The sequence below is a fragment of the Coptis chinensis genome, chromosome 8 (assembly GCF_015680905.1).
Source record: "Coptis chinensis isolate HL-2020 chromosome 8, ASM1568090v1, whole genome shotgun sequence".
In the NCBI taxonomy this organism is placed as follows: Eukaryota; Viridiplantae; Streptophyta; class Magnoliopsida; order Ranunculales; family Ranunculaceae; genus Coptis; species Coptis chinensis.
In genome coordinates this window covers 67,697,194-67,719,570 of record NC_141463.1, presented here as the reverse complement: position 1 = coordinate 67,719,570, position 22,377 = coordinate 67,697,194, and the positions used below count along the sequence as shown (strand labels likewise).

General features: G+C 37.2%; 2 protein-coding genes and 1 long non-coding RNA gene across 11 annotated transcripts; 1 reads left to right on the top strand and 2 right to left on the bottom strand.

The window, feature by feature from the left end:
* Positions 1 to 1,406: 1,406 nt before the first annotated feature.
* Positions 1,407 to 2,331, bottom strand: LOC147482578 (uncharacterized). Its single transcript, XR_015203472.1, has 2 exons — positions 2,082 to 2,331; positions 1,407 to 2,017 (listed from the first exon to the last, which is right to left on the bottom strand). It is a non-coding gene; the product is annotated as an uncharacterized LOC147482578 (long non-coding RNA).
* A 702-nt stretch (positions 2,332 to 3,033) lies between these two features.
* Positions 3,034 to 19,714, top strand: UPL7 (ubiquitin-protein ligase 7). 9 transcript variants are annotated; one of them, XM_086580430.1, is made up of 14 exons: positions 3,034 to 3,085; positions 3,227 to 3,395; positions 4,033 to 4,273; positions 6,862 to 7,451; positions 8,764 to 9,765; positions 9,856 to 10,190; positions 12,023 to 12,301; positions 12,412 to 12,664; positions 13,158 to 13,328; positions 13,407 to 13,499; positions 17,057 to 17,164; positions 18,537 to 18,653; positions 18,983 to 19,072; positions 19,172 to 19,714. In XM_086580430.1, the coding sequence occupies exons 2-14, from the start codon at positions 3,267 to 3,269 to the stop codon at positions 19,253 to 19,255; spliced, it is 3,492 nt and encodes a 1,163-aa protein (XP_086436556.1). In that variant the 5' UTR covers positions 3,034 to 3,085; positions 3,227 to 3,266; the 3' UTR covers positions 19,256 to 19,714. The 9 variants fall into 9 exon arrangements, 5 of the variants coding, with proteins under 5 accessions (XP_086436556.1, XP_086436555.1, XP_086436557.1 ...); XR_015206013.1 differs by having other exon boundaries at positions 3,040 to 3,085; positions 3,227 to 3,349; positions 13,201 to 13,328; XM_086580429.1 differs by having other exon boundaries at positions 3,040 to 3,085; positions 3,227 to 3,349.
* Positions 19,681 to 21,838, bottom strand: LOC147482576 (GDSL esterase/lipase At5g22810-like). Its single transcript, XM_086580436.1, has 5 exons — positions 21,470 to 21,838; positions 21,249 to 21,379; positions 20,933 to 21,166; positions 20,168 to 20,420; positions 19,681 to 20,058 (listed from the first exon to the last, which is right to left on the bottom strand). The coding sequence occupies exons 1-5, from the start codon at positions 21,708 to 21,710 to the stop codon at positions 19,865 to 19,867; spliced, it is 1,053 nt and encodes a 350-aa protein (XP_086436562.1). The 5' UTR covers positions 21,711 to 21,838; the 3' UTR covers positions 19,681 to 19,864.
* Positions 21,839 to 22,377: the final 539 nt, after the last annotated feature.

Below are 22,377 nucleotides of genomic sequence, written 5' to 3'. Positions count from 1 at the left end.
ATCACAACATAATGGAAAACATGGGAAGTAAAGGCCCACAAATAAGACAAATTTAAAGATCTAACCGGTAAAGGTACAGATAACCCGAAAACAATAGCATACCCGGTCATCCATTGGAGTTCTATTGTTAATCTATTTCTGGTGAAGTCGAGTCACCTTTGCTAGCTTTATCTTGCCTTCTTCTCGGACCATCACCATTCGTAACTACTTAGAAAATTAGCAACCATATAGCAACCATACAGTATTACAAATATAATGTGACTTAAGTCTTGGCTTTTGTTTTGGAGTAGCATGTGTTTATATAGTGTAAGAAAGTAAGGTTCATTTTAAAAATGTTGAATAACTTTTGTAATTTAATAATAATAAAACCAACCACAGACATGCCCAATGTAGTTAGTTCATATAAGAAATGAAGTGCACATGTCTTGGCAGAACTTGGTGGATCATCACAGTATCTAAGATAGCTTCCACTAACAGAAATAATTAGATACCATTTGAGCATAAAACTCCAATGTAGATTATATAAATATATACCCTATTATACACAATTTACATGGAAATAATACATGAATATCTATAGAAAATGAAGGTGACATACCTTGTATACTACAACTTGCTATAGATGGAGCTTGTAGCTAATCATTTCTTTTGTAGCTAAAGCAAAAAATAGTCGGGGGATCTTTGAAGGGATGAATTCATGAGTAAGGATTTAATGGTCGGGGATGCTACAAACGCCAAAATAGTTCTACACCTAGCTGCCACATCAGCTAGCATCGTACACCGCATCAAAGATACCAGACACGTGGTGTTAGGATAGACGATAGAGCTGCCACATGAGGCACCAACCTGATCTGAGCATGTGATGGTATTCTTAGAACTCACAGCAATTCTCAAACCAACTTTTCCAATCACGAGATTGGCACATGATGCCCGCCGCAACATAAACAAATTATTAGAGGGGCTCCTTTTCTCGATCATTGTCCTTTCTTTTTCGATTCTCACTCCATGTCCTAGGCTTTTAGTCTATTACCTTCTGTAAGTTTAGATCGCTCTTGGTCACTCCTTACTATTTCTTCAAGTTCAACTCTATTGTGCCTATTACACTTGGTAACTCTCATCCAAAATCAGTAGTGTTCCTCCTACACTTCATATCCTTTTTAACTCGATCACTGAACTCCTATGGAGTCAAATTACGCAAGCTAAAATCTAAATACTCCTAAAAAACCTAGAAATCTATAGGACATCTTTCATTGGGTTTCTAATTTAACTAAACATCTAACTATCTCATCTATCCTAAAAGAGTCTAGAATTATTTTTCTAATGGTAGATCTTTAGTTCATATTAATTAGATACCCAAACCCAAATATAAATAGTAATAATAATAATTAAACTTTTTTTTAAAAAAAAAAAAAAAATCCCTTATACTCTCTACATTTAGGCACAGTTAAGTGCTTAACAATGAGGTTATAAATGGAACGATCCTTTACATCTTGAAATCATTCATCGAGCTAAAAAGAATAACCCCTTGTATCTTATAATCCAAGAAATGACATTTACAAATCTTGTCACAGAAGATACTTTGGAGGAATTAGTTTGTCTAAGCATGCTCGTGCAGAGTAGTAAGGAGAATAAAATGCTACCTAAGGAAGAGTCTGACAATGACTCATTGATACTGAATTACTGATCAAACATAACTTAAAACCTCTGGAAATAGTAAGTAAATAATCCAAAAAGAACACACATGCAGGCACACAAACGGACAGGAAAAACTATATTCCTTTTCGTAGAAAATGCATGTGGTATAAGCATGGTAGGTCCTGGACATCACACAAAATGTGACCAAAATAATCACTTAGAATTAGAAATGTACAGATTGCATGATTCAGTAATTCCATGAAGAGTAGAATAAAATAGTTGACTGAAACATAGAACACACCTCTTTTTGATGCACAATAATTATTTTCCACAACTCTTAAGCATCCATGTCTCACAGGTGCAGAATATGCAACGAAGATCCCTATGACATATAAAATTAGGAGAATTGGCAATCAAATTAATATAGTAAAGTGAAAAAAACTGACCGACAATAAGGTAAATGAGGGAGGCGAAGAAAATAATGGAAGAAGGAAGAAACACAACCATCCAGAAAAAATCAGCAGCTTCTTTCTCAGTCAAATAAAAAGCCCCGGAATCGACAGTAGCAGTAAGATTAATCGAAAAAGGGTGAAGTAATGATGCATCATTACAGAAAGCTAGGGCGTTTCCCTTGATGATTTGGAAATACAATATTTAAAGTAATAACAACAGATATTAAAACTATAACCCATAAAACTATCACTGAGTAGAAACCACCACGCATAACAGTGAAATTTGTCTGAAGTCCTTCTTAAGTTCTGTTCGATCTAACCGGAATTGGAAGCATAAAACAAAAACCAGTACTGGAAAGAGTTCATGAAAAAAGGAGGGGAAGTTGAAAGAACTCAGTATTAATGGTATTTAAGTGGGTATTAATGGCAAGGCAACACCGCGTACATGTCAATATAGGCGTGGATTTGGTTTTTGCCCTGAATTTACATAAAACTCCTTTGTCTGTGTGTTGTAATTGAAAGGTATAAATAGAAATAAAAAATTAAATGACGAAATAGTCCTTTTTAAAGACATTGAATAATATTTTTTTGTATTTAATTAGGGGTATTAGGTGGTAGAAAAAAGGCTGGTCTAATTTAAAAGGCCAGGTTAATTATGGTGTATTTTACTAATAGAGATAAAAAATTACCCACAACAAGAAGTTATCGCAAAAAAGTAATATCCACAACAAGAAATTGTTGAGAGATGGCAAATCCATAGAGAATAACCATTATTCATATACCCCTTTATTAAAGAGTGCCAATCCCATAAAGTGAGTCACGGCCCAAATACTGAATGTAGAATGAGCCACGAGCCCACGAGCACAAAGGTGGCAACAACGATTGGGAGAAACTATGGGCTCAAAAGCCCATTGGGCCTCAGCTTCCTTAAAAATAAAAGAAACACAAATCTAGAAAATGATTCTTCTTCTTCCATGGCAGAAGTTGGAAAACAACAGGTCCATCCCTTTTTCTCTCGTTTGACATTCGACCCGTCGTTCCATTTCACTTGAAAAGTGAAAAAGTATATTTCTTTCTTTGAAATATCTAAGTTTATTCATTTCAGTGATCATATTGTTTGAATTTTGCTTGGCATGCAGGTCTCATTAAGAGGAGCAAGTGTGAAAGAGATTTCAAGAGATGCCCTTCTTGAAAAAGTCTCTAAAGAGAGACAAGTACGTAATTATGCAAGGCGAGCTTCTGTTTCTGCTCTCTTCATCCAGGTTTGACATTGGAACATCAATTTATACAAGTTTTGATGCTTTAAGGGTAAGATTTGAGTTGATTGCTGCTACTGTATTATTTTATACCCAGTGGAAGAATTATGTTTTTTTACTACTTAAATCTCGAATGTTTGCTTAATTTAAAACAAGGAAAAATATTACAAAAGGAGTGCAAGGTCGAAGAAATCAGAGTTGGAAGTTGTTTGTTTTGTTATAGTATGCGAGAACCACAAATGTAATTAAGCTTTGCAACTAGAATCGATTTATGATCAATTGGTGTACTCCTCCATTATTCTTGGTATTGTATAGCTGAGATTGTTTGGGATTACAATGACTGTATTATCAACACTTTTTTGGTTATTAACGGTATTATCAAATCAATTTGTTTTAGTTATTGTTGTTGGCCACTATTCTTTTTTAGCACAATCTTTTCCATTATATCCCCTCTTGCATCTCTCTCAGGGAAAAACTGACTGTGACTGATCCAATAAAGTTAATGAATCAAGTGCTCGCCTCTGCTTAACTAGCGAGATTATCCATTATTTCAACTTACCAAACTAACCTTCATCTCTCTTGAAAATGTGTTGTGAGACTTCTGATCTATATGTTGCTTATAAAAAAGAATTTCAATTTTTGTTTTTTCAAATGAGCAGAGAAAATGATCTGGTTTCTTGTTCTTTCAGAGAGTCTGGAGGAGCTACTATGTTAGGAAGAAGGTGGCCATGGACGTTCAAGAAGAATGGGAATTGCTTGTTCATAATAAAAAATTCTCTATTACGAGGACATGGGTTTCTAGTAGCTTGTTAAGACCCTTTCTTTTCTTTATCACTTGCCCATCCATTGCACATCAAAAGAAGCAGACTACAAACATAAGGTGCATGCTCACCTGCTTCAAAGTTCTTCTGCAAAGCATGAATTTTACTGGTATGTATACCGTCCATATTTCACTCCTAGTTGTATTTTTTTTGCTTTCTGTTTTTAGTTTTAGTTTTGGTGTTTTTGACATTTTTATTTTGGAAAAACGAAAGATATATTACTGAGTTTCGACTCTGATAGTACTGTCCCACACATTGTTTCTTGACTAGTTGACTTACTTCATGTTCAACTTGTGGATAAGAGTTCGGCACAGTGGCACCAATTTTTACTTGTTGTGTAGGTTAAGGTTTTAGTCTTTTTATTTGAAAGCCAGCAATATGTGATTTATTAATAAAATGAGAAAATGAGGTGATGTAGTCTTTCACGCAATTAGGGTCCAATACCAGGTTAGTGTCTGATTCAATTTAGGATCTGCTGGAGTTCCTTACTCATCCTATCAATGGAGATACTTGGTTTTAGTTATAATTTTATATCAGGAGTTTTTTAGTATGCTTGCGCTTTGGTCTTCCATTTCAGGGGTGACAGTGCCCCCTATATGTATTGCTTCTGATGAACTTGGGTCCCTACTCCCTAGTAGAGTTGTTAACTTAAATAGGGCCAGAGTAGCAAGCTCGCTTGATGTGTAATTGTAGAAGGTAGCAGGATACCATTAGTCATATATTCTTTCAATGATGTGGCTTTTCTTAGAGCGTGATAAAGGATGTTGATCTGTTATGTGGGATAGATTGAAATTCATATTCTTTCAGTTATGTGGATTTTCTCAGTACTTGATCAAGGATGTTGACCTGTTATGTGGGATATTTTGAAATTCATGCCTGATGGTTATTTGGTTGAACAAAGGAAAGCTAGGAAACAGCTTCTTGGCTTTGAGGGTGACCAAGTTTATTATTATTTCTGTGACTGTTGAAAGAGTGATTTTTATAATTTTGTGAGGGAAGTTCATTTGTCAGATTTGATCGCATGGGATGTTGAGGTAGATTGCAGATTTAATCATGTATCACATGGGAAACACGAGCTGATTTTTTTTTTTTTTAATTTTATTATATATATATTTTAAAATAAAATAACCTCAATTCGGAGGTTTTATTATTAGGGAACAAAGCTCATGTTTTTCATTGGCTGTTTTTTTCGAGTGCACCTCTTTGCCACTCTTTTTTACTGTGTCTTTGTGCTGCAATCAATAAAAAGTCACATTTTTTTTGGTGAGACGATGAATCTTGTTCAATGTGATCTCCTGTAGGCATTCACAACAAACCTGTGCATTGCTTTGATTGAAAAGTAACATTTCAATGGCAGGAGATTTTGTAGTTTTCATTACTCTTGTTCCTCTACTAGGTTCTACAAAGGTAATGTTTCTGATAAGTCTGTTTCAATGTTTAAAAAACACCCTTTAAGCCTCGAGGCAAGCCTCTAGTGAAAAAATAAAATTTTCAAATATTCGAGAAAAGATCATAGATAACTCGAGACATATAAATAAGTACATTTCATATGAAGAAATTTACTTGTGAACTGATCAAGTGCATAAAAAGATGCTTGCGAAATGCAAGAGGCATAATCTTGTATGAAAAATTAAAAATGATGCATGGGCATGGGCATGGAATACTTAGTACTTGGTTTATTTAATTAGTCTATTTCGTTAGTTTCTATTTTTATTTATTAGGTTAATAGGAGTTTCCTATTAGGACTAGAATTAGAAGTAAGGTTTTATTATAAATAGTCTTGGAAGCCTCATTGTTATGGTTTTGGTTTATTGATTGATTGTTTAATTGAGAGATTCAATTAAAGGAATTTCGTTTTTTCCCTTTGAAACCCTAGTTTTTGGTTGTTTATCAATTTTATTCTTTGGTGTTATTGATTTGAAGTTGCTTCCGCTTTCAGATACATCAAAAAATTTCTGAGGTCTTAGATACTCAACTAGTAAGATCACAACACAGATAGACTAAATACTAGGCAATACTCAACTGTGTACTTCGCCCCTCCTCTTGAAATGGAATCAGATAGAATTGTAAGGGAGGTGGTAAAGGTTAAAACAGGTGAGGGTCTGCCTAAACCTAGCTTTACTGTCAAAAAAAGAAAAAAAGTATCCCATATTTTAATTTCCAACCAAAAGTTGATAACACATAGCCTATTTTTAGATTGGGACTTTGTATGTGATTTCAAAATTTTAAAGGATAGGTTTGTCAAAAGAAATGGGGAGAAAAAAAGAGCTGAAATAAGGGCTTCAGTGAGGATTAAGCCTCGAGGTGTTCGCCTCATTAGTGTGTGGCGTAAGCCTCTTCAACTAGCGTTGAGGCTATATAGTATCAGTGCGATTTTTCTCCATGAGGCTTGAGGGGTGCCTTGAGACGTAAGCATTGGTGCGGTTTTCCTAACAAACTTACTCAGAAATTTGAAGAGCTCATTCTAATAGATCTAAGTACATTGGTTTGTTTTTTAAGTCTCTCAACCTCGAAAAGTCTTTTTGGTCTTGCCTTTACTCTTTATATCCATCCTCAACTTTGTATGCTGCTTCTGAGCGGAAACAAATCGAGGTGCTTTGGATAGTTCGGTACTTTCTTTTGTTAGTGTTGATTGCATTGGAACTTCTCCATTCTCATTAAATATCTGTACTAATCTTGCCATTGATCTTGACATAGAGCCACAGAAGAATTTCTGCTGTTTGGCTATGGCTTCTGTTGAGGAGAGAGGTATTTGGCTCTATCAAGCAAAGAAGCTGGTTTCAGTATGCCTATCTATACTTGCCGAATTCAGTTCCACCTCTCTAGGGAGTCAAGATACAACTGCTCTTACTTCTTTGGCTATGCGCATGGTTCTTGCCTTAACTGATCGGAAATTGTGGAAATGTGTCACCAATGAAAATTTTAGAGATGCTGATAATGCAGTAAAAGATCTAATCTTGTCTAGTGCAACTGGGAAGCTTTGCCTCTACAGCTGTATCAGGAACTACATTCTTAATTTGAAATTTTATATTACCCCTCAAAGAAACTGCAGTTTAGAAACAGATGATCAGCTTCTAATTACGGCAAGTGCAGTAACAATAGCCTTGCGGCCTTTTCAAATTGCAGAGTTAGATGTAAAGGGTGCTGTCTCAATGGAGATAGATGTTGTGGAGCAATATAGTGTTTACCTACTCACAGTTCCCTGGTTGGTTCAACGCCTACCAAGAGTTCTCCTACCTGCTCTGAAGCACAATTCTGTGCTGACACCTTGCCTCAGAACTCTGCTGGTAAGGCTCCTCAAACCTCCTCAAGGTTATCCGAAAACATATTCTGTTGAGCTCGCAATATATGAACTCATTCTCATTTCGCCAAACCACTTTATAACCTAAAATGAGAACTCAATTTTTTGTAATGCTCTTTTAAACTGACTTCTCAGTTAAATTTTGAGATTGCACAAATTTCGTGATCCAACTAAAGAGAACAGTTTGCAATAAATATTCGTAATTGATTTTAATATCCAATTTCTTTCTCTCCTTCTGGAAGGTGGAAATGCAAATTGAAAAGTGTCTAGGAAAAGGCTTTAACTTGTGAGGTTGTTAGATATTTTTTGTACAATTACATACATTTTTCTAGTAAAATAATTCGATATACATTCTATTGAAGGTTAACAGAGATAATATTTTCTATGCTTCCATCTGCAGTTCAACAACTTTTCAATTTGTTTGAGCTGAGCTTTTTGTCTCTCTTCCAACGTTGATGTATCTATAAACTATCTTTGTGTATACTAGAAAACGCCCAAGCTGTGAAATACTGACTAGTTGTAGCACCAGGTGTTAATTATTGGGTTAGGTTTAGCTGATGTTTCATCTTGAATTTTCTATTTTTTTCTTTTTTTAGGATTATTTACAGTATTAGTGCTTTCTTTATATCCCATGTTGAAGTTTTAAACATATTATTTGGTATGTAAACTATCAAATTGCACTGATCAAAATTCCAATGTCCTTGAGATTTGATCAACAAAACTTACTGTTCCAGAGTTCTTTCAACTAATGTACAGCATTGTTGTTTTTTTTATTCTGTCTTTTTAAATGTTTCTATGATGTAAAACCTACTACTTCCCTATATGAAATGTGTGAGAGAAGGCTGGAACCAATGTAACATGACACACCATATTTTGAAAATAATCTGTCTCGGATACATTTCTACATGTCCGTGTCAGACACATATCGGACACATTTATTGTATGTGATATGCCTCAATTTTTGAAAATTTGCCGTGCCAGATTCTTCGTAGCTGTGTCGGATACGAACATACCTATCCGTGTCAATATAACTTAGGGCTGAGACTAATAAAGGCCATAATTCTCTTTTTCCACTCCAAACTATCTTCTTCATTAGCAATAGTATAATCTTACTGTGTGGATGAAGTAAATAAACTAGTAATGGTGTCTTCACTTTGCATCTGGTGGGTTGTTGTTGTTACTTGCACTTTTTCATCAGACAGCGCTATTTCTCCTTGATCTTATAACCTATTTTGATATTCAAAACTGTTGAATACTTAAGATACGAGGACTGATCAAGCTATGGCAGGTGGTGGCAGATCGCTAAGGATAAAATATTTTTGGAGATGTCAAAGTTAGATCAATTGCAGACAACTGATTGTTTTCCGAAGCGTATTCCATGTGTTGGTTGGGCTCTTGCAAATATAATCAACTTGGCATCAGAGTATGAGAATGATTCTTTGAATGCTGGGAAGTTCTCTCAAGGACTAAACTGCGCGGCATATGTTCATGCCGTAACCATGCTGGCAGAAAAGTTATTGACATGGCTTGAGAGATTGGGACGTGCAAGGAAGAACCACGATGCCGTGGATAATGTGAATGCTTCTACTGATATTACTGACCCAGAATTTTTGGAAGGGGAAATAAGTATTGGATCGTTGAAGCTCTTATACAGAGACCTATTTAGGCCTGTTTTTCAGCAATGGCATCTTATGATGCTACTGGCCATATCAAAGAAGGATAGTTCAATTCAGATTGCCACTGGTAATTCACCAAACTCAAGCCTGGAAGCGTTGGGGAAGTTGAAATTGCTGGATATTGCATACTTATATTCATACACTTTGAGAATATTAGCATTCTTAAACCCTAATACTGGATCATTGCCTATTCTCAACGTACTATCTTTTACTCCTGGATTTCTTCCCGATCTGTGGGGTGCACTGGAAGGTTCTATTTTCTTTGGAGGTGGTCAAGCAATGAATGATAAGCCTAGCACAAGTGGACTTTCCATTGGTGAAACTGATGGGAACTTCGAGAAAAGTAAAAAAAGAATCTCAAAGGACATGGGAAATAAGTGGGTGAATGTACTGCAGAAAGTATCCAGGAAGCCCCCAACAAATGAAGAGTGCGGGGATTCACCAGATATTCCACCTGGACTTTCTGAGGAGAACGAGTATTCTTATGATATATGGGATGTTGAGCCTTTTAAGCAGGGACTTCAAGGGATTTCAAAAGACGTGGCATGTATGCTGCATCTGTTCTGTTCTACATATGCGCATCTATTGTTGGTTCTTGATGACATTGAATTTTATGAAAAACAGGTGTATCTCTGTTGATGCCAGTGTTGCGTTATGTTTTGAAGTCCTTAGCCGTTTCTAACTGATATTTTCTTATTTCTTGATACAAGCTAGGTTCCCTTCACACTGGGGCAACAGAGAAGAATAACATCAGTGCTAAATACATTGGTATATAATGAGTTTTCTCATAGCAGTAACGAGAAGAATCTACCCTTGATGGATGCTTCAGTCAGATGTCTTCATTTGTTATATGAGAGGGACTGCAGGAGACAATTTTGTCCACCTCATCTGTGGCTTTCACCTGCAAGAAAGAGTCGTCCTCCAATTGCAGCCGCTGCTAGAGCTCATGAAGCTGTATCTGTTAACCCAAGTGCGGGATATGATTTGAGCAATCCTACCATGGGATCCGTCATCAGTGTTACCCCACATGTTTTTCCTTTTGAAGAAAGGTAAAAATTTATAGAGAAGTTTGGGTAGCATGTTTGGACTTTGGGTTGCTGGGATTATACTTATTTTGTTTTGTTGATGAGGTGAACTGCTTCTGATCTCGAGTCCTCCTTTGTAGAGAGACTGTGGTGTCTTATTATAGTGGCTGATATTTGGTAGGGCAGGAAACAGGTCAGGTTTGGGTGGACGGGAACCTGAATACTCAACAGCCCACACGAACCTGAACCAACTCAGGTTGAAATTACCGAACCTGAATACAAAAATGATCTACGAACCCGTATCCAAATTCGAAATCCGACTACAATGAACTTCAGAATTAAGAGGTAGCCAACTAGTTAAATACTTAAAATCTTTAGTTGATTAAATAGATTATTAAAAGGTGGTTTTTAGTTTACAATAATAGGCCTTAATTGATAGTTCTAACTAGAGGTACCCTGTGGCTATACCACTTTGGAGTTTGGACATTACCTGTGCCTTTGGCATCCTTCGCAATGCCTCCGATAAAATTACAGATTCCTTTGGCACCCCCACCCAAGGATACACCACCCATGAGTCCATGACACTACTGGTGCCTGCTGTGCACCCACAAAGGTCATGCCTTAGGCACAATATCGCTAGCCTTTGGCTCATCTACAAAGCACCAAATTGGTATAATTTTTATTTTTATTTATTTGTTATATGTTTGTGTCATTTTTAATATTGGCTATCGAAATCCAAAAAGTTCTAAAAATAATTCTCTCGCTTAGTGGCTAATGCTTAAAAACTAAGAAGATGCTTAGCTCCAAAGCACATACACCTCTAAAATTCCACTGTGTCCTTGTCGGACGCGGCTTAGACACGTGTCCAACGTGCTAGTTAGTTGAGACACGGCCTGGACACAGTTTGGATGTGGTTTGGACACAGACATGACTTATATAGTTGTGTGAGATGTCTTTATGACTCTTTTTGTTGTAACTACTTTTATGAATCTTTAATTATTATGATATGATTTAAAATCTTATGTTACATCAATGTAAACGAAATTTTGAAATATTATTTAATATCCGTGTCCTTGCCGTGTGTGCGTCTTACTTTTTAGGATATGACCGTGTCGCCGCGTCGCTGTCCACATCCGCATCCGTGTTTCATAGATGCTTAAAGTAGCGTTTGTTGTTTCTCCCCCTTTCTCACGTCTCATTTTAAAACACTACTTGTGAGGCTGTAGACTCGGTGCATTATTGGATGAGGCTCTTAGGGGGCTTAATGCTTTCAAATCACTTTGGTGATGGATACTCATAGTAGATTACGTCAGGAATAGCTGATAATGGGGCTCATAATGGATTGTGAGAAGGGGTTTGAATGGCCTCTTAGAGTCACATCTGGTGAGGAAGCGCCGAAAGGCACCCATATCTTACCCAAAGTACCCCATATGTGTGTTTATATTGTTGATTTGTTGTGGATCCTTTCTATTTGATTCCCCTCATTATGCTTGATAAGTCAATGAGCTAAGTACAGAGCTATGGTGATGTCCCGTCCTCCCAGCATATAAAGTCGCAGACATACCTACTGTTGTCAAAAGGGGATAGCAGAACTAAAAACCTGAGTCATCCATTGAATATAGTAATTTATCTCTGTTGATGAAAAGAAAAAGAATAGGAAAAACCTCGGAGTCATCTGTTCTTCATAAAATAATTCCACATTTTGATGGGGCTTGAAGTTGTTCGTTTACTTTCCAGTGAGAGTCGCATAGCTATTTTCGCCAAAGAACAATGTTTATTTGTTTTTTTTCCTCTTGGGGGGGACTCACTGTATTTCTTGCCCAAAGATCATGTACTAATGTCATTGATTTTTCCAGAGTTCAGATGTTCAGAGAATTCATCAAGTTAGACAAAGTTTCTCGAAAGATGGCAGGTGAAGTAGCTGGACCAGGTCCAGGATCAGTAGAGATAGTAATACGCCGCAGTCATATCGTGGAAGACGGATTTAAACAGCTAAACTCCCTTGGATCAAGGTTAAAATCGAATATTCATGTCTCATTTGTCAGTGAATGTGGCCTTCCAGAGGCTGGTCTGGACTACGGAGGGCTGTCTAAGGAGTTCTTAACTGATATAACAAGAACAGCTTTTGACCCTGAGTAAGTTCAAAATAGTTCTTGACTACTAGTTGTTCCAGCTTTTGAATTCCATTTTTTCTATATTTTTCCTGTTGTGATATCTGGAATTACTTTGTTTGTTGTTGTTGCAGCTATGGACTATTCGCTCAGAGCTCAACTTCTGAAAGACACTTAGTCCCTAACATATCTGCAAGATCAGTAGACAATGGCATGCAAATGATTGAATTCCTAGGCAGGATTGTTGGCAAAGCGCTCTATGAAGGAATACTATTAGATTATTCTTTCTCACATGTTTTTGTTCAGAAGCTCTTAGGACGGTATAGCTTTCTTGATGAACTATCAACTCTAGATCCAGAGCTCTACAGAAATCTTATGTATGTAAAGGTAAAATTCCTATTCCTATATGTATAAAAGCTATAGTTACATTAGTTATTTGTATCCTTTAGGTTCTGTCTAGTGGTCCTACCAAAAAAGAAAGTAAGAATAAGATCGTTGGTGAGGTTTAGCAGACTAATTATCTTTTTAACTTACTATATGGATGGGTTCTGCAAAGAATCAATCATATACTGAGCATCTATAATCAGGATGCTGAAACACCTTAATTGGAATCTAGTTAGTAGACTTCCTTGGAATTTCCTTGTTGGTGGTGGTGTTTGAAGAAATTCAACGTTTGGAATCTTTCTTTTTTATCTTATTCGTTATGAAAGAAGAATCAAAAGAGGTAGAGTTTTCTCTATGTGTCTTTCAAAGTGTTGCATCAGGAAAAGTTTGTGGTGTTCTCTTGGTACCTCGTTGCAATATAATTTATCCCCACCTCTTTTCTTTTCTGCTGAATGCATCTATTACATGCTTAAAATACTGATACACCTTAACACAGAATTATAATGGCGAAGTCATGGAGCTTTCTTTGGATTTCACAGTCACGGACGAATACTATGGAAAGCATGTCGTCACTGAGCTTATACCTGGAGGGAAAGATGTAGCTGTGACAAATGAGAACAAGTTGCAGTATATTCATGCAATTGCAGACTATAAACTGAACCGACAAGTATGTATTGTAGTCCTGGTTTGCTGATTATTAATGTTTAAACATGTCCACGTTTTAACTTTGAGTGCTGTCCTGCAGATATTGCCTTTGGCGAAATCATTTTTTACAGGCTTGATAGATCTTATATCACCATCTTGGTTGAGCTTATTTAATGCAGGCGAATTCAATCAGGTAATTTCCCTATTCGCTTACGTCGATCAAAATATTTTGGTTTATCTTCTTGTTTACTATTTTTTGTGGATACCTAGATGAAATCAATCTTTTTAGATTGGAAGCTACGTAAAATGGACAATTTTTCGCCTTTAGGTGTGCGAAAAGCGTAGAAATATTCTGCCACGTTGCCTATTCTAAATCTTACTCAGACATATCTCTGCGTGTAATATACTTTAAGATCTCTGATATCATACAGTTGTTGTTTGGAACGTGTCCAATGGGCTACTGGTCAAGACTTAGGAGGTTGGGCCCAATGTCTTAGGTTCGGTTCCCACCTTCATCGGGGAAAGGGGATTTAAGGGGTATAGGGAATAAAAGTCCTATCTATCGGAAAAACAAACAACTTATGTATAAGGAAACATGTAAATTCCCACCACTCACCACATGTCGATACCGTCCTCTGTCCCTAATTTCACCCAAAGGCCCAGGTCCAAAGCATGCCAATCCATGGGTGTGGGTCTGTGGGGTTTTAAATCAAAGGTCTCGACATTAGTAAGTGTGAAGCAATCCAATATATCAAAGGCTCCATGACGGCTTCCTATCTAATGTAGGTATTACAATCTCATCACTTTAGGAGAGAGTCGTCATCGGTTCTGGTACTACTTGTAACGCCCCACCACTCACCACATGTCGATGTTGTCTCCACTTACGTCACCCAAAGACCTAGGTCCAAAACCTGCCCATCCATAGGTGTGGGGTTTCAACTCAAAAGGCCTCGACATTAGTAAGTGGGACGCAATCTAATATATCCAAGCTCCAAGATGGCTTCCTGTCAGATGTGGGACTAAACCCACTCAGGGTATTTAAAAAATGACTGCACCAACTCTTTTCCAGATTTTCATTTTCATTTTCTGGAAAAAAAAATTATAAGGCTACAACCGCTACATTGTTTTTGCTTTTTCGTTATCTTTGAACCTTTGGATATGCCGTTTAGTAAGATAACATAATGAAGACTACTGTGTGTTCAAGGCGTATGCATGGTTCAAATATCAGGGATGGAGAAATAGTGACCCCTGAAAGTCTCGGTAGATATTGTATATATTTTCCATTTGTTGGCATTTTACATTTAATCAAAGGCAAAAAGCCGCTGCCAATGTAATTTCAACCAATGATGCTGATAGTGTGAAAAACCGGCAGATTTTGTGAACATCACGGTATTTCATGGCATTTTGTTTTATGTCATTGCATGCATATTAATTATTAAAGGAGAAGTCTAACTGTCTAAATCACCATCATCCTCTTCATCACTAATTCTGAGCATTGGGTTTAATTTATAGGTTTTGACTTCGACTTCATGATGATTGTACACTAGTTTAGCACGGTGGAGGGCGGTCTTAATATCATCTATCGACTGCCTCACTACCTGTTTTTCTTGTTGTGACTTGTGACAAATGGATGAATTGGCTAAGGGGGTGCCAATCTAGTTTGGTTGTCTTAGTTACCGTCACCCCACTTCTTGGCTCATTGGTTTACTTGTCCGGCAATTGAATTCTTAGTTTATGCAAAAACATAAAGATTGTCTTACCCACCTTGCCTTAAACACTCATTAAATATGTCAATCCCCTATCCCAGGAGATCTCGTCAAGAGAGTACAATGTATTTACACAGTTGAAGAGTCTGGGGATTCCCAAGGGATTTTGCGAATTTTCAGAAGGTTCATTACAATGTATCTAAGTATGATAGCATTTATGGTCAATCAGGTCGTGCCTGTCCCTTCAATATGTTTTAAGGTATGATCTACTAAACGGCCATGTCATCTTTGATTATCAACAGGTGAATATTGTATTTGGGACCGACAACAAATTTTCATGGGAGGCATGAATGCATGATGTATCCCCAGAACCAGCCGAGTATAAGTTGTAATACTATGCTATTGCTTGGGCATTGGGAACTAACAAAATTTATGCTAATAAGAGTAAGATATAACTCTTTGTTCTAGTCAGTCAGTCAATGGAGGAGCAGGTTTGCAGCCAGCTGCGAGCTTTACCATTTAATAGCACATACCCTACTTTTTTTTTTTCCTTTTTTTTTGAAACATGCTTACAGGCCTTGTTAAGTAAGCTAGCTCATGGTTTTTGGGGATATTGAATGGTGGAAAAGAATTTGTTCAGCCTACCACAATCATTCTAGCATAGTAGATGCACTTCCAAGTACCAGTTCCTTAAAAAGGAAAAAGGAAAAAGGAAAAGGAAATTATGTTATTGTTCTTAACTTTTGGGTTTTTATATTTTTTTTCTTTTTCATCGGTAAAATTCACTTAACTCTCAAGTCTTCATTCACATTGAAACTGACTGTTGTAGTTTTTGTTAGAGGTCTTGTGATGCCTTCTAGTGAGAGACCCCTTGAAGAAAAATACACTACCGAACCAAGATGAAGTGAATACTATGTAAAATGACAAACCAGATTTTTGAAAGGAAATCTGTGTCGGAATGAGACAAGGACGTATTGAAGGTAGGGCTGTCAACGGGCCGGACTTGAACAAGACTCACCTATGTCTAAGTCCCGTCCAAATTATATTTACATTTAGAAGGTCCAAGTCCTGGTCTAGGTCCCGTTGGACATGATCGGATTCGGGCCTGGCCTAGGTCCAATAAGGTTACATGGAAATAGTGTATTTTTTTATTATTTCTCTAAAAAAAACTGAAATAGAGTGTAGTAAGACTCAAACCCAAGCCTTATATGCGGCACTACAACACGAATCCATCAAGCCTTTTAACATTTTATGTATATTAGTAGTTACAAATTTAATAGTACTTATTTGAAAAACTAAAAAAATAACCTTAGTTTTCGGGCCGGGCCATTATCGGGTCGGACGGGGGTATGTCCATAACTGGCCCAATAGTCTTATCGGACAACATTTAAGTTCTAAGTCCCTATCTTATCGGTTCGGATTCAATCGGGCTTCGGGCCTGGCCCGACCCATTGACAGCCTTAATTGAAGGTGATATACCTAAATTCTTTGGTAATTCACAGTATTAGATACGTCATGCTCGAGTTTGATACTGTACTCGTGCCCGTGTCCATTCACTTAGAGTGGCATGCAAAATTTTCTTGCAAACTGCATGTGTCTGTGACGATCTTAGAAAATGATAAAGAAGTAAGAATAGATTTGTGATAGTTGGTTCCATGATGAGGCTGTGATGCATATTTTGACCGAATGTCGTGATATCAGGAAGATGTAGATTACCTTCTTGTCATATTTTGTCTGCAAGAAACCAATCTAAGGGGGCTTCATTTCAATGCATATGTGGATAGCAGCCTTTGGGAAGTCAACCCTCGTGCCAAATGCTGGAGGCTGTAGAGGGAAAGAAATTATTCATACCAATAGATTAGGGGAAAAAAACAGTTTGGTCATGAACTGAACAATATGAGCTTTGAGAATTTATTGTTCAATTGGTCTGGTGTTGTAACCCAGTCATGGTAGATCTCGAATATCTTGTGTGGAATAACAGTACATGAGTGTATACAATGTATCTGTATTTCAATTGGTTATTGTCTGACTTTTTCACATGCAGTTACTTTCAGGTGGAGACCATGACATTGATGTTGATGATCTAAGAAATAACACGAGGTACACTGGTGGTTATTCTGGAGGTAGTCGGACTATTAGAATCTTTTGGGAGGTATTTACTCTTTATTTGATTGCCTTAATTTTCTTTTCTGGTTTGAATTTTGTATTATTCAGTTATCGTTTTGTTTTTACCTTTTTTCTTTTATGGCCTATCAACATTTATGCAGCATTGCAGCTTAAGCCAAGAACTGAAACTCCTTAAAATGTTGTTTGTTACTTTAGCACCGCAGCTAATTTGATTCCATTCCCAATAGTTCTTCTGTCATTGTTATTGATATTTATTATGGCCTGGACACAACAAGTCAACAAGATGCCTAGTCGATCAACGATGGTTTGAATGTTTAAGCCAAGCCCTGGCATTTCAGTTAACTGTAACTTTACGCTTAACCACTTAGGTCTCAGATATCAATACTTTTTAAGTCTGCAACAAAACCAAAGTATGATTGTCGTGATATCTAACATGAAAGACAAAAAATAATTAAATTTTACAGCAAAAGATTGGCAACACAGATTTTACTAGTGAAAGAACGAGTAGAGCATTCTGTTAGCCCTATCCCTGCAACTTATGCGATTACATTTTTTGCGTTTCTTGATACAACAACATTCTGTTAGCAGTACAAGGTTAGGTTGTGAGGGTCATTGAATCATTCTTAAGATCAAGGAGTTTCTATTGATTGTGCCTCGGGAACATTCACTTATGAGGGCGTAAAGTCTCTAATTTTGTAAATGGTTGGTAGATCATGGTATTGCTTTGTTTTCATCAGCTCTTTGCATTTTTTGGCGTCGTGCTAAGAGAGCAAGAAGTGGTCACTTAATACCGTCTCTATCTCGTACTGATGTTATTTCCTGCAACCTTAACATATCTGAGTTTTTTTTCCAGATTAAAAACTAAAAATATATTCAGTTGTACAGAAATGACATACACAATCCTACCTGCCTACACAATTATTTAAGAGCTGATTTTCTGGGGATGTGATCTCAATGTTATGGAGATCATTCCCAAAAAAATCAGCTCCTTTGAACATGTCTAACCCTACCAAAAGTTGAGTTCAAGTTCGAAATTTATCTAACTGTTCAGAATTTTAACACTCTTTTGGCAAGGCTAGACACATCCAATTGATCTGATTTTTGGTGGAGATACTAAATTTGGTAGGGAGGTCATCTCTACCAAAAATCAGCTCTTAGTGCAACGTGCAAACCCACTTTTGGATTGCGTATGTCATTTCTGTATGTCGCGAGCCTGCCCATATATATATATATATATATATATATATAAACACCAAGTCTACAACGCAAATACAAGGCTGAAATATTGTTGTCTTCATTCTACTCGCATTTAATTTCTCTTGAGATGTCTTCATTCTCCTAATCATAACCTTCTCGATCAAGGCATTACCATAATTCTTCATAATATCTCATTGCAGGTTCTTGTAGGATTTGAACCAAATCAGCGATGTATGCTTCTAAAGTTTGTGACAAGTTGTTCTAGGGCTCCACTTCTTGGTTTTAAACACTTGCATCCATCTTTTACGATTCATAAGGTATGATTTTGAGTGTAAATGTCATCTGCTTGGCTGATTTTTGTGTCTATTGCATATGTTTTAACAGTATACATCTGTTGAATTTGTATGCATTTAAATATGTCATCAGCTTTGACTTAACAAGACCTATTCCTCAAACACGGTTAGAGCTTAGCCCAACATTCAATTGTATTAAACTTGAATAGCACATTAAGCTTACCAGTTAAAAAAATAGAGTTTGCACCATGATGTGAAAAATATATTTGCCTCGTGAAATCTTCATGGTTAGCTAGTTTCCTTCGGGTCTTTTGTATAAAAGAAACTGATTTAGAGAACTTGGTTCTATTTAGGTTGCATGTGCTGTCCCTGTTTGGGCAGCAATTGGAGGACAGGATGTTGATCGGCTTCCCTCGGCTTCCACATGCTACAATACACTCAAGGTAATACATGAGAGAAAAGCCTCCTTAATTCATAATCAGAGTAATTGTTTCCTTATTTCTGAAGGAGAGAGTGATTTTGGTATTTGCTTTAATATACAGCTTCCTACATATAAACGTGCGAGTACATTGAGGACAAAGCTTCTCTATGCAATCAGTTCCAATGCAGGGTTTGAGCTATCTTAGAAAAAAAGTGGTCTCTGCTCCTGATCTAGTGGGATCCTAATTTCCTGGTTCAAATCTGGTTTGTTGACCAATGTTTTCCGGTAAATGTTTTTCTGTCTTCATAAATTGCATACCTAATACCAAGTTTTAGGGTCAAGTGGCCGGCCGCATAGACCTATTTAACTAGATAATATGCTATCTCAAGCCATATCTTTGCCAAAGGATGTTGTTTTAGACAGTCCAGCTGTTAGGGCAACAAGATATAGCCGGCCAAAACATCTGTCTACATTCCCAGAGTTTTAACTCGTACCTGTCACTGCCAGGTTTTCCATCTCTCTTCCGTGTAAGTAGTTCCTACAATGTAAATGGTTGACAGTTTTGGATCAAGTGACTTCCGTTGTAATACATTTGTGTTCATAAATATGCATTATAAAGTAGTCAATACATTGCCCACTATAGAAGTCATTTTATTCATAAAAATGTTTACATAAACAAGTTCGTAGATCCCGCTACACAATAAGCAGATTGCATATGTGTGAGACATCCATGTTTCAACTTACCAGTGTATATATCTAGTAACTTCATGCATTTAGAACAACGATGTGCTCGTGACATCTTATGAAGTGCGGCTTAAGAGATGAGGTCTATGCCTTGGATAAGAAGATCATTTGCTAATATGTTGTTTGCAGCCTCTGTGGGATGAAATCCATCCCAGAAAACATATTGACTCGCATTTGCACATGTTCCAATTGACCTTTTGTTGCAAAGGAATGATGTCTCAATAACACCTGTTCCACAGCATCCCTTCCTTCCCTCGGCAAATCCTGCACATAGTATGGGTCCCCCCCACCAAACCAAAATAAAACTTGTACTCATCACAAACAAACTTCAGTACAAATGTTATTTACATTTTGACATTGAAGACAATCTTACCGTTTTCTGAAGGCTTTGTGGCAAGGTCGAAAAGAGGCTGGTAGATATCAAAAACCACAATCTTCAGCCCAGAGAGCTTACCCTTCAAGGTCTGAGCCGTAACATTTATCCTGTTATTGAAGGACACAGCATCTTTGTTCAACCTTTCCACACATTCGTTGCTATCCCCAAACAGAGTAATGGCTGCTGGCAAGCAGCCTAATGGTGGTAAAGATGTCACTCCAATCCTCCTTGCCCCTAATCCGTACAGGTTCTGCCACAGTATCAATAGGTTAATAAGTTATAACCTAATTGATGATTTGATTATATCAAATATGGAGATAAAATTGAGTGCCGTAAAATAATTTTTCTCGCGGATAGAATGCTGCATGATGTGAAGAACAGGTTTTACACTATTTTTCTACTGAGTAACTTGTTTATACTTCATAGACTGATACGTCCCAAGTTACATGTTGTATAAAAATGAAGTAGCATTTCCACAGTTCCACTCTGACCTACTATTACGACTCCCAGCTTGGATCACGCTGATTGCATTGAGATAATCACTGCAAATCAACAATGAACATGGGCGTGTATCTAGATAGGAATCAACAATGATCAGTTAGTAGATATAGCTCAGCCCAGAATAATTGAGGGGCCTCTATAACTCTGTGTTCTGTTGTACTGTTACACCGTGTTCTTGTGCCTGGGTGTATGTCATATTATTTAGTATGGTGTACCATAAGTCATGAGCAGGAGTATACGACATAAAAAATAATCAATGACCTGGACGAAAGTAGAGAAGGATTGCACTAGAAGGTCTGAGTACTGATCAACTGAATAAAGTAAGTTGACAGAAGGTCTGATGTAGTAGTTCTGAACATAATCACTGCTTCCAGCACTAATAAGATAGATTGAACCATTGATGATGGAAGCAGCTTGGGATTGGCCTGCAACAGTGGCCAACTTCGTTTTATACTCCTTAAAGTACTCCAGCTGTTGGGTCAATGAGACTGCACGCTACACCAACGAAAAAAGTCCATGTATATTATTATGAATGAATAGATGAGAGTGAGAGCCATGTTTCAAAATAAATATTTACATATAATTGTGCTGTCCCATCATTATAACCAGAAGCAGCTGACGCAAAGTTGACTCCAGTCAAGAGGTTCTTCCCTTGAGCTTGTTGGCTAAGGTAAGGCGGTGGGTATGACGTGAATCCAAGGTTCTCAGCTGAGTTTCACAATGTCAAACAACATAAATTGATTAGAGGGTATTGGAGAAGATGTAATCAAAGAGAAGTGAGGTCCTGAGATTCTGTACCAGTAAAGTCTGTTGCCAGCTTTCCATTGCAGAACCTTCCTGTTGGTTTGTGCGTTACAAAGTCTCTTCCATAAGGAAGGAAATTTGCCTTGACAATAGTGAAGAGTTTGTTGTTATTACCCGCATCAGCCACAGAGTCTCCAAAGATAAACATTCCAGGAACAAGTGGTTGTCCATGAACCATAGAGAAGCATATAGCAACTAGAAGAGAAACACCCAAGATATTACTTGAAAACCCCATGTTAAGGTACTTGATCAAAGTGCTAATGACGGGTATATATACGATTGGGAAGTGGAGAGGGAAAATGTAAATGAGGTAGTTGCTAAGTGGCGTATTTAAGTGAGTGAGAGGTGGTTGAAGTGCGCACTAACTTGTAGTAAGTCTAGTGATCCAAGAAACCTTCTCTTTTCCTGCTGATCAGCTAAGGGAGTATGTTTGGCACCTCTTAAAGCTGGTGATTTCAGAACTTTATATCGTCATAAAGGGGTTATATCTTTGTCCATTTTTAGGAGTTTGTATTTTTAGGAGGAGATCAGGACCTTGTTAATGTAAGACACTCAAAGAAGGGAAAAGAAAAAAGGTGGTGGTTTCAACTTCTAGTAGTAAATCACATTTTATGTAAGGTAACCCTCCAACTCGAATGGCGTGTCTTGACAAAGTATGTTTCTAGCTGTTGTCAGGTGCCCTTCTTATATCACCTAAAATAAGGATCAGTTACAACAAATTTAGGGGTGGCATTAGAAAGCTAAGGGTAAGCTGTGTTCGTGTTCAGTGTTCACATATACTTCTTCATATCGTCTATAATATCCCATGGCAGACTCACTCCATCTTGTTTTGCTAAAACGGACCCTACTCCATCACCTAAAACTCAGCTCTTAATGAACTTCTTAAGCCCAATTATCCACCA

Bases quoted from the DNA above. Each gene is read 5' to 3' on its own strand.
- UPL7 (XM_086580429.1), top strand. From the start codon at position 3,062: ATGGCAGAAGTTGGAAAACAACAG. The intron at 3,086-3,226 runs GTCCATCCCTTT...CTTGGCATGCAG, and splicing joins CAGAAGTTGGAAAACAACAG to GTCTCATTAAGAGGAGCAAG. The intron at 17,165-18,536 runs GTATTTACTCTT...ATCTCATTGCAG, and splicing joins CTATTAGAATCTTTTGGGAG to GTTCTTGTAGGATTTGAACC.
- LOC147482576 (XM_086580436.1), bottom strand. From the start codon at position 21,710: ATGGGGTTTTCAAGTAATATCTTGGGTGTTTCTCTTCTAGTTGCTATA. The intron at 21,167-21,248 runs GTAAATATTTAT...TCGTTGGTGTAG, and splicing joins ATGGGACAGCACAATTATAT to CGTGCAGTCTCATTGACCCA. The intron at 20,059-20,167 runs GTAAGATTGTCT...TACTATGTGCAG, and splicing joins CACAAAGCCTTCAGAAAACG to GATTTGCCGAGGGAAGGAAG.